This window comes from Anopheles coluzzii, chromosome 2, assembly GCF_943734685.1.
Source record: "Anopheles coluzzii chromosome 2, AcolN3, whole genome shotgun sequence".
Classification (NCBI taxonomy): Eukaryota; Metazoa; Arthropoda; class Insecta; order Diptera; family Culicidae; genus Anopheles; species Anopheles coluzzii.
In genome coordinates this window covers 18,166,723-18,177,771 of record NC_064670.1, presented here as the reverse complement: position 1 = coordinate 18,177,771, position 11,049 = coordinate 18,166,723, and the positions used below count along the sequence as shown (strand labels likewise).

The following is an 11,049-nucleotide window of genomic DNA, read 5'->3' as shown; positions in this document are numbered from 1 at the left end:
TCCAATACACCACACCCGTTAGAGGTTTGCCATTTCTTTATATAGATATTTATTCATCTTCATCTGTGCCTCTGTCGCGCTTTCGATAATATCCTTGGCGCACCTGTGGCCTGCATTAACAACCTTATTTATTTTTGCCGGTCGACCAGTCAATAACTATCAGATCCGATACAAACTATCAAACATGTGATGCGTTCGCTACGTTCGATTGATAATCGAACTGAATACGGCGGTTAGGGGATGGATACTGGTAGTTTTGCATCTGCCTTGACGGTCAACCTTTTCTAGGTAGGGCCTGCTGCTAGTAGCGAAATGAACGAACGTTAAGAGATTGAAATAAAAAATATAAATAATAATTAAAAAAACGTACAACCTACAACGGTAGTAGGGGGTCCTAAAAGGAGTCAACAAACGGGTACTGCTGCCTTTAAAGTACAGCCAGTGTGTGTGTGTGTGTAAGTACGATGCCGTCGATACGATACGTTTACGTCGACTGGAAAACTATATGCTTATCATTTTCCACTCTCTCTCTCTCTTTTGCTACGATACAGGAAATCGATTCCTTTCGATTGTAAGCCAATTTTACCTATACTGCGCTCTACAATTAGTGAACTTGCGTTTAAATGTTCTTACTTCTTCTGCTCTTTTCTCTTGCGATTTGTTTTTTGTTTTTTTGGTTAATACAATGACAACAGCTGCATTACATCGAATGTATGCTACGCCCTTCAATTTTGCTCTATATATCAAGTGTACACACACGCACATTGAGAGGTATGCGATAAATATTCTCCCTAGCTAAAAAACAACCAACGAATGAACCCGGTTCCGTGACGTATCAAGCGGGGAGCCACATTTGGGGATGCATGCTACACACATTCTGCCTTGGATCAGAAACTAGAGATCGGTACGGTTCTCTCTCTTTCTCTCTCTCTCTCTCTCTCTCTCTCTCTCTACTCGCCTTAAATATATACACTTACATAATTATATCGCCCACAGTTACGGTTGCCCCGGTCGGATCGGCGGCGGCACGATTGCTGCCGGGATGCAACCGGAAGCGACCACGCGGCGGAGGGTGGTCGGGGCGTGCGGGCCTGCCACCTTCACCGTCGGCCCGCCGCCCATCGTAACTGTGGTTAAGTAACAATCATTTCTTCGTAAAACTGTTGCTCGATATCACGTTGCTGAGAAAGGAATGTGTCGCCGGTTTGGTGCCGGGTGTGCCTGCGCTGCCGTGCCCGGTCGCGTTTGGCGTTATGAACGATAGCTCGGGCAGCAGCTGCATGGGCGGCTGTTGCTGCTGTCCCATCGTCATCGTCGTTGGCATTCCGGAGTGTTGCTGGTGGTGGTGGTGATGATGCTGCTGTGGATTGGTTGGCACTTTCGGTGAACCGCTGTAGCCAGCGCCACCGGCGTAAACCATGGCTGGCATGTCCGTGCGGTTGTAGTACTGCTGTGGCGGCAGGCGATACTGCGACGTTTGCTGCTGGTTGGTCAGTGGCAGCGAGGCCATCGGGTTGTAGTACAGGCTGTTGCTGTTCCACGAGCTGAACTGTGGCGGTGGCAGCTGCGGTTGGTTTGCCCAGGAGGACGAGCTTGATCCCGCTCCCTTTGTCGCTGCTCCACCGACGACGGCGGGCGAAGTGCGCGGATAGTTGAAATTATTCTGACTAGACGAGAGACGACTTTGCGGCGGGTAGCCGCTACCGGCCGTTGTCGTAGAGCTGGACATGAAATCGGTCCATTCCTCCTGTGTTGTGGCCTGCGTTTCACTAACTACTGCCGGGCCCGGACCAGCAGGCAAACTCGCCGCCTGCTGCTGCCTCATATCGCTGCCCGCTGCTGGTTTCGACGATATAAAGTCAGTCCATTCGTCTTCCTCGACTGCTGCTGGTGGTTTCGGGCCGCTCGGCACGCTTTGGTTGCTACTAGCTACGGTCGGTGCAGGCGGGGCAACGGCCACCGAAGCGTTCGGTTTCGCAAAGGCAGCTTCAAACCGGGCCAGCTCGTCGGGATCGACGCCCGGGTCGGGCCAATTGATCGACGCCGCTTGCCGCGCGTTGGCCGACTCCTTCTCCATCGTTGTATTGGCCTGCTGGGGCAGCAATATCGCGGGACTGAGCAACATCACCGGCGAGCTGGTGACGGAGCGATTGCTCTGCACGCTCGAGATGGGTTTGTTGACCGGTGGCTGGGCCACCGTCGGCACCATCGGTGGTACAGCCGCCTGAAAGTCGGAAAACTCATCATCCTCATCGCCATCGTCGATGGTTAGGTCGGCAGCCGTCCTGCTGCCACTGTTCGCCTGACCGATCGGGTCGGGCCGGTACCGTTCCAGCTCTTCGGTCGGTGATCGACCAATCACGGGCCGGGCGGCGGAGCCGATCGTACTTATGGCAACCGTTTCCGGAAACACCGATGGCACCGCCACCGGTACGGATTGAAAATCGTTAAACTCATCAAACTCGCACTCTTTCCGCATACCGCTGCTGCTGCCGCCCATCGAGGATGCGGTTGGCTTTTCCAGGCTGTACTCTACGTCGTGATACTCGCGCACCACAATATCGCGATCGGTAATGTCGCGCGAGATTGGCGTCACGCCCCGGCTGGGGGTGAAGATGTGTGTTTCCGGAAGCTTTATCGTACGCACCACAGGCACACTGTTCGGGGAGGATGAAATTGACAAAGGTGGCTGTTGCTGCTGCTGCTGCTGCTGCTGGGCTGGGACGTACGGATGTGTCTGCACCGGTTCTATCTGCTCTGGAAGCTGCTCTTGAGGCATCGAGGCGACCGAATACTGGGCATTGTTGCTACTGTTATTACTACTACCATTGCTAGTACTACTGCTACTGCTACTGCCGGTCGGGTTAAAATCTAGCGAACCAATGTCCTCAAACTCTGCGGGATGTGATGCTGCTGCGTTGAATGAGAGCGCCGATCCCTTTACTGCTATGTCATCTGCAGCAGCCGGGCTTGCGTTTTCTGCGATTTGCGGATCCAAAACTTCGCCCTTTGGCCCATCCTCGGGCTGACCAGTGGTGGCTTTTTGGAGCATTTCCTGAACACCTGGATCGATTGAAGAGAGAATGTGAAAAACGGTGTTGTAAATATGTTGCTACAAGGAGCACGATCCATACGTCAAAACAATAGAAGCATCAAAGTATTGGCAATCGTGTGCAGAAAGTGATAATAAAAAAGAATATTAAAAGCTACTTCAGAACGCGATGGCTGTACACGCTCCGTGACCAGCACGGGTAGAGGTTCGGTTGCACACGTAACACGCCTGCGTCCCTCTTGGGACCTACGTCCACTATGCTTGCACAAACCTACATAATCAATACCACAAAACAAAAACCTTAGAAAACTCGGCATGCAAACGTGCAACAATATCGCTCGGTGGCAGTTTCTTTACACACTTCCCTTTGCGGCGTAACCATAATCGAAGCAAAACTGATTTGCCTAAAACAATTTTGTCCCAATCATAATTAACTGCCTTAAAATGCATGCATAACATAAAATACAGACACGCTGTCGAGCGGATATACGGAAGCAAGAATTATGACGAAAACATTCCTGTTGCGGAAGGGTTGTATTAGTTTCCATGCAGGGGGAAGAGGGCTCAAATAAAAGCCAAACACAATAGTAATGGAAAACCAAAACAAAACAAACCAAAAAGAAAACCACGACATCAACGATGGGCATCGAATGGAAAGCGACAACTTACTAAGATCCAAATAATCGTCAAACGTTTGGGGACGATCGCGAGAGCGAACATCATCATCAAAACCGATCAGCGGTTGCATATCGTTCGCGGCCGACGAGCACGATGGCAGAGCCGCGGTGCAGATCGCATCGAACGCATCCGTGTCGGTTGTTGTTGTGGTTGTTGTTGCCGATGGGATCAGTGGAGCGACGGCAGATATCAACAAATCGCGATCGTCATCGCCGTCATCGTCGTCGTTAGGCGAGCCGGCGAAGAAAAGCAACGTTGCGGACCGATCCGCCGAATGGGTTGTTGTCGACGATTGGTTACCAACACCGCCCGGCCCAACAGTGTCCCGCGAGTAGGCGCAACGGGGTTTCGTCGTTTGTTGATGTTGCAGATCATTGTTGGTTTTGTGGTTATTGTTGTACGGTTGGTGGTAAGTTTGCGTATGCATTGTTGGCGGTAACGGAAGCAGTGAAGACAATTGTTTTGTTGTTGGTGAAGGTGATGATAGTGGTGGTTGTGGTGGTAGTGGTGGTGGTGTTCGTGGTGGTGGTGGTTGTGGTACAGTTGGTGAAGGTAACAGTAAAGGTGTTGTAGATGTTGTTATAGTTGTGGCCGTTGTTGTAGCCGAATGTTGTTGGTGTTGCACGGTATTGGCAACGTTACGCGTGGACCGGAGTGCGGGGAAGTAGGAGGAGGAATCAACATTTATTTTATCGTTCAGACTTGCCATCACCTCTAGCTGTTCTAGGTCCAATAATAATGTGTTGTGTGCATGTGATGCTAAGGGAGCGTTGGAGGAATTGTTTTTTGGTTTTTTGTTTTTTTTTTTGCCGAGATAGGTAAGGAAGGGTATGGTTGGAATTCATTAGATGAGATCATGTTTTGTTTGAAATATTCATTTAATTATCAACAGTAGTCGTGAGTAGAGAGTAAGAGAGAGAGAAAGAAAGAGAAAGTGTGGGAGAGAGTAAAATTGTTCAGCAAAATGCAAAAGAAGGAGAGAAAAAACAAAAACTGCTTGAAATAAAGTCGACTAGGCGATCGTCTTGCGCAAAGAGACGGCAATGTAGAATGTGATGAAGCATTTACATTATTGCGATATGTTTTAATATAAATTATTTCAACAATCGTCAAAAAGCTGTTGATTTTTGTACAATGAATGTTTTTTTTTGTATCAACTTATAATTAATAAATGGATCGAATAGGCAATATCGGCAAATTGCACACATCGTGAAAAAGAGTGCAAATTAGATTATTGTATTTACACAAAAATAAATGAAATTTAACAAAACAAAATCATACTAGCAATTGCTAAGCCACGCTAGCAGTCGCTAAAGGAACATTCACAGAAGGGGATCGTTTTGGTTCGGAAAAAAATAATACCGCACTGATGGAAGTAAATGATGAACGCATAAACACAACACAGGATGAGATGAAACATTGCAGTGTTGTAAAGAAAAACGGCAAACTAATAAACTGTTTTGCTGGTAAACGAAAAACCCCTAAAACAAAAAACGACCACGAGGGGAAACACGAGGGGAGGGCGACAGCACAAAAGATTTGGCCGAAGCTGAGCTTACCTTCTAGCGGATTCACCAAGCCCGAGCTATTCCAGTCGAACTGTGCGGCCGGAACCGATGCACTGCCAACAGCGGCCACCTGCAGCGGATCGAGCGCAATGGACAGCGAGCTGGGAGCGGCCGGTTTGCTGGCCGGCGGACAGTTGGCACTCTTTTCGGAGGAGCCCGCATCCTTTGCTGATACCGATGCTGCTCCGGGCGCTGTGGCCGGTTTCAGCGGTTCCAGTGGGTTGAAGCTTAGATTGGCCGCAAACCTTGGCATCGAACTGTTCCACTTCGGTCCGTACATCTGCAAATGGGAAAGCGGGCGTTGTTGCTGTTAGATAGCCGATCGGCATACAAATGCGCTGGTCTACTTACAATATTCCTCGAGTCAATGCCAAGCGCAGTGACGAGCGTTTTGCTGCTGGATGACTTGCTGTACTGGTAGGCAAGGGCGCTCGTGTTGTCAAAGTCCTGTAGCTGGGTGTGCAGCTTGCTGGTTGGAATGTGGTTTGCTGCTACCGCCTGCTGACCCGTATCTGTGCCAACCGGTTCGGGCACCGCGCTAGGAAACATTGCTTCCAGCAGCTTCTGTACGCTTTCCATGGAAAAGGTGGGCAGGGATGTAGCGGTCGACAGTGCTGGCGCGCTGACAGTCGCTTCCGGTTGCTTAAAATCACTAAACTCCCCAAAATCATCATCATCATCATCTCCAACATTGTCGTCCTCGTGCTGGTGCTCCGACACAACAGTAGCCGCATTAATCGCAGCTGCCAACTGTGTGTCAACATCTTTCCTTTCGTTTTTAACGGTTGAAGTAGATGACGCTAAGCTGCTAGCTGCTTCCGGTCTGTCTGGCTCAGGCTCATATTTTTCCCCCGAGTGGGCCGACACTGTCGCTACCACCGGCTGGTCGGAAAAGGTGGCAAACTCCTGAAAGTCATCGAAATCGTCCTCGGCCAGTTCGCTCGCCGTGACGCCCGCCTGCTCCATGATCGGCATGGATTTCGTTTCCTCGACCGGTGTCTTTACCGGCACCGGATCGTCGATCGTCGCCGGGAACGAGGCCTGGAACGAATCGAACTTGCTAAAGTCCGCATCGAACGTGGCAAAATCCGCCCGGCTTTGCTGCGACACGAAGTTACTGTCGGCCGAGGGCGTCGACTCGAGCTGCGCGAAGTCGTCCAGCTCGAACGACACATCGTTTGCGGTAGGAACCTCCAGCACCACCGACGACCGTTCGTTCGAGGCGGTGGTAAAGTCGGTAAAATCGTTCTCCGTGTTGTCGTCGAACCGGCCACCCTCCTGGATGACGGGTGTCGTCCGTTCGGCCGCCGCAGCCAGCGGTAGATCGACCTCCGTCTCGATGCCGGAAACGGACGACGCTGAGCTTGTTGCATTGGGTGCCTGGTGGTGCTGGTGCTGGTGCTGCTGCTGCTGTTGGGCAGGTGGCAAATTATCATCCTCTTCCGACTTGGACACGTCCGCATCAAAATGCAACGATGGTAAGCTGATGCTGTCCTCTGGCGGTGGTTCGGGTGGCTGTGACGGGCTGCCGAATGGTTGAAAATCGATATCCTCGTCGTCGTCGATTACCACCACACCACCGTTGCCAGCTGTTTCCTCGTCGCCCGCTTCCGTGTAATCGTTCGGTGGCAATATCAACGATGGCGGACTGTCCGATCCTAGGCGTGGTGGAAAAATACCTTTGGTTTCTGCTGCTGCTGCTGCCGCCACCGGAATGTTGGTAAGAGCTTCCGTCTCATTATCTATCACAGCTGCTTCGGTAGGGATCGGTTCCAGGTGATTCGTGGTTCCGGCGGGCGGCGGCAGCACTGTTGCGAAATCACCAAAATCATCGTCCAGACAGTCGGGCCGATTGCGCTCATCGATACCAATTACGTCGTCCTCAGGTATATCCGAACCGTAATCATCGTCATCGTCATCCGCGTCAAAGTCTATCGGTGGAGGTGTATGACATACCAGTGGCGGAATCTGACTAGACATAGCTGCACACAACACACGGGGACGACGGGGCTGCGACGACCTTGAAACGATTCTTTTCTAATTACACAGACCGATCGTACGGACCGAAGCGTTTGTCGTACTTACCTTTTTGCACCGTTGGGCTACCCCACACAGCCTGTGAGGGATGGGAATGGGATACTTTTGTCTTGCTTTTGCTTTTCACAACCTTACTAAAGTGTTCTGTGTGTGTTGTTCACTTTGTTCACTTGTCGACTGCCAGCAAATCAATACACACGGGGACAGCAGAGTGAAACTCAGTCACGGATCGGCAATGGCACGGCTGATTACGGTTTCTCACTCTCGTAGGCGTAACACATGTTGCCTTCTGCGGTCGTTTTTCGCCAGCCAATACGATCTTCCAATCGTAAATTATTTTCAAAGACTAGCGAAAAACATGAAATTTTCCACTAGCAGGTGCGATGAAAAAAAAACTATATATGCCAAGTAGGTCCAGAACGGGCTGGATCACTGATGTGTTTGTAGACAGCTTACTGTCACTGAACAGTGACAGTTGGTAGCAGAATCATATGTAATTAATATTTTTTAATTGGTTTTAGTTATAAATGATCTGCTTTCGATTACTTCATTTGTGAAATACTGCTGAATAATACACATAAAGAAAAACAAAACAATTTCAACTGATGAGGAATGTTCAACAATTCTAAGAAAAGGAAAAGTCCGAGCATGTCCAACCCGTTCATTCGTTTTCGTTGCTCACAATGAGTACATTCCTACACCCCACAATCACTTCGCAAAAAGGGAAAACATGCTGCCATTATATTTCGTCTTGATATTGGATCATAATTTAACACGATTTCAGAAACGTCTACAATTAATAAAACCCTCTCCAACATCCACAACCAACTATTTTTTCACAAATAAATCAGCCAATTTGCGTAATCGAAAATCCAATTGGAGTGGCCCATAACTGTCATCTTTGTTTGCCAATCAGCGCGCCACAGTGCACCTCAACCTGTCAGCTGATAATGACGTTAGCGACGAGAACAAATAAAAAACACAGCAAAGAAAAATACAAAACACTCCGCAAACACGGAGGGTGCTGATCTAATCAATTTTATCAGTGTGTGCGACCCCGCAAACAAGCGCTTGCAATGCACGAAGTGTAGCTAATCCATCGAAGCAACTGTCCGCGGATTCCGGTGAAAGTGGTTTCGTCCAAAACGCATCGCAGCAGTAGCAGTAGCAGCAGCAGCAGCAACAGCATCGCACATGTGACTCGAACGTGGAAACGCGGTAGTTGTTGTCCAAATTTGGTCCCTAGCCACAGGCGCAGTATTGTGTCCGTGCTGGTCAACGCTTATATAACAGCTAGGGAATCATATTTCGGCACTTCTGACGGTGGTGTACCCGGTACTGAGCGTGGCAAGTATGGCTCCGATCACACCACAACCAACGGTCAGGTTCTCGGTGCATTCGCTGCCATGCTGCTAGGCGCTCGCGGAACAATCGCTTCACAATTTAACTGCTACTGCTGCCGCCCACATCAACACCCACACGCCCACACCTGTTGTGTAGTGCAACATCAACAAACGGCTTTTGTTCACGCGCGCGCGCTGCGTTTGTTTCGCGACAATCACCAATGGCAATTGTTCGGGCCGAACCGACCGGTGTGCCGCCGACAGTGACGGCCGTCGCGAGCCCCCCACCGACCACCGTGCCGATCTTCTGCTGGCGGGAGTTTGCGTGCGGCTGGGGAGCGGCCTTCGTCAACATTACCGTCACGTACCCGATCTACAAGATGATCTTCCGGCAGATGCTGCACGGGGTGCAGCTAACGCAAGCGTTCGGCCAGCTGCGCAGCGAAGGCATGCTGTACCTGTACCGTGGCATTTTCCCACCGCTGGCCCAGAAAACCATCTCCCTGTCGCTGATGTTCGGCGTGTACGACAGCACCCGGCGGCCGCTGGTAGAGTACTGTCACGTGAACCCGTACACGGCCAAAACGGTGGCGGGCATGGTGGCGGGAACGTTCGAGGCCGCCCTGATGCCATTCGAGCGGGTGCAGACCCTGCTGGCGGATGCCACGTACCATCAGCGGTATCGCAACACTCACCATGCGTTCAAGTGAGTATGATTGGAGGGCGGAAGGAAATGGTACCGCGGGAAACAATAATGTGACGTTCACTTTCTTTTAGAATAATCATTCTGGAAAACGGTATTAAAGAGTTGTACCGGGGGCTAGTGCCGGTACTTTGGCGCAACGGACCTTCGAACGCTATGTTTTTCGTGCTAAGAGAGGAAGCCGACAGCCGTCTACCGAAACGGGTAAGCCATGAGCGCAAGCGACTTTCGATAGAAACGATTCACCATACCGGTTCCCTCACCAAACCCCTCCCCTCCTCAGGTTTCGATACTGTCGCAACGGACGCAAGAGTTTGTAGCGGGTGCCTGCATCGGTGCATTTATCAGCTCGCTGTTCTACCCGCTGAACGTGGTCAAGGTGACGATGCAGTGCCGGGTCGGCGGACCGTACGACAGTATGTGGACAGCGCTGCAGCAGGTGTACAATGATCGCGATCGAAAGCTGCGAAATGTGTACAAAGGCGTTAGCATGAACTGCACACGTGCGTTCTTCAGCTGGGGCATTATGAACACGGCCTACGAGCAGCTGAAAAAGGTGTTCTATTAAGGTGTCGGTGGTGGTGGTGGTCCCATGAGTCAAAGGCCCCCGGGAGTATAGAAGGGCCGGTATTATAGTACGTTTGTAAATAGATTGATCGTTTAGGAAGGGCGTTACACAAGCGGTCTGCACAACTTTGGCACGCACGCAGTCACTGAGGGCGGATGGAACGGACGGTGTGGCCACATCTCTCCTGCCATCTCTTTTATTTAGGTTAGCTTTGCCGGCATTAGCCAGACAAGGCAAACGAGCATGAGATTTAAGTATACCCCATCAATCGTGTGTGCGTTTGTGTGTGTGTGTGTGCTATACCTTCTCTCCTCATTTTGCATTTAATGCGCTCCTCATCCTGGATGCTCCGTGTACAGATGAAACTGCTGTTTTCATCGCTTTAAGTGCTTAAAGTATTCATCTCACCTCGTGTTGTTGGCTCTCGCCCGTTTGTAAATATATATATCGATATGTATATACTTGTCCGCATCCCGCACACAGTTCACTGTAGGGCAATACATAGCCCTACACGGCCCAGAAGCCCCCCCCCTACTCCTCGGAAGTAATCGTTTAGCTAATGCTGTAGTGTAGTGCAATTTGCTTAGAAAACAGCCGGGGTAAACAAAACGGATAGAACACGTTGCTTTAAGCTCTACCTTCTACCGCTCCCAAAGGAATATGCCCAATGTTATTGGGCTGTGTCGTACAATAAAACCCCGCTCGTTCTAGTTACAAATGGTGGAACGGTGGCGAACCCGGGTTCGTTGCTGTGTTAGTAAAGTTTTATTCGTACTATTGTGGTTTCGCAATTAAAAAAAAACAGCGCGTGATCTGTTACGTATGTCGTACACTTGTCTGAATAAATATTTGCCATGTTTAGCGCACAAAGCGTACAAGGAAAAAGCGTCTGTATGTGTTAGTGGTGGGAGTTCGGAATCGGACCTACCCGATTCCGATTCCGAGTTCGACATTCATTCCGGAGCCGATTCCGATTCTGGATCCGATTCCCCAGTTGACTCCGGAACCGATTCTGGAGTTGACTTCGTAGCTGATTCCGGAGTCGGTTCCAGAATCGATTCCGTGATCGGAATCGGCTACGAAATCGGATTCAAATTGGA

General features: G+C 50.3%; 2 protein-coding genes across 3 annotated transcripts; one reads left to right on the top strand and one right to left on the bottom strand.

The window, feature by feature from the left end:
- Positions 1-18: 18 nt before the first annotated feature.
- LOC120951768 (uncharacterized) lies at positions 19-7,764 on the bottom strand. 2 transcript variants are annotated; one of them, XM_040370664.2, is made up of 5 exons: positions 7,384-7,764; positions 5,650-7,318; positions 5,290-5,578; positions 3,722-4,489; positions 19-3,063 (listed from the first exon to the last, which is right to left on the bottom strand). In XM_040370664.2, the coding sequence occupies exons 2-5, from the start codon at positions 7,276-7,278 to the stop codon at positions 1,145-1,147; spliced, it is 4,605 nt and encodes a 1,534-aa protein (XP_040226598.2). In that variant the 5' UTR covers positions 7,279-7,318; positions 7,384-7,764; the 3' UTR covers positions 19-1,144. The 2 variants fall into 2 exon arrangements, with proteins under 2 accessions (XP_040226598.2, XP_040226599.2); XM_040370665.2 differs by lacking the exon at positions 3,722-4,489 and having other exon boundaries at positions 7,384-7,761.
- A 528-nt stretch (positions 7,765-8,292) lies between these two features.
- LOC120950954 (mitochondrial nicotinamide adenine dinucleotide transporter SLC25A51) lies at positions 8,293-10,834 on the top strand. The gene is made up of 3 exons (XM_040369391.2): positions 8,293-9,384; positions 9,456-9,585; positions 9,665-10,834. Exons 1-3 carry the CDS (start codon positions 8,900-8,902, stop codon positions 9,947-9,949), a joined length of 900 nt encoding a protein of 299 aa, XP_040225325.1. The 5' UTR covers positions 8,293-8,899; the 3' UTR covers positions 9,950-10,834.
- Positions 10,835-11,049: the final 215 nt, after the last annotated feature.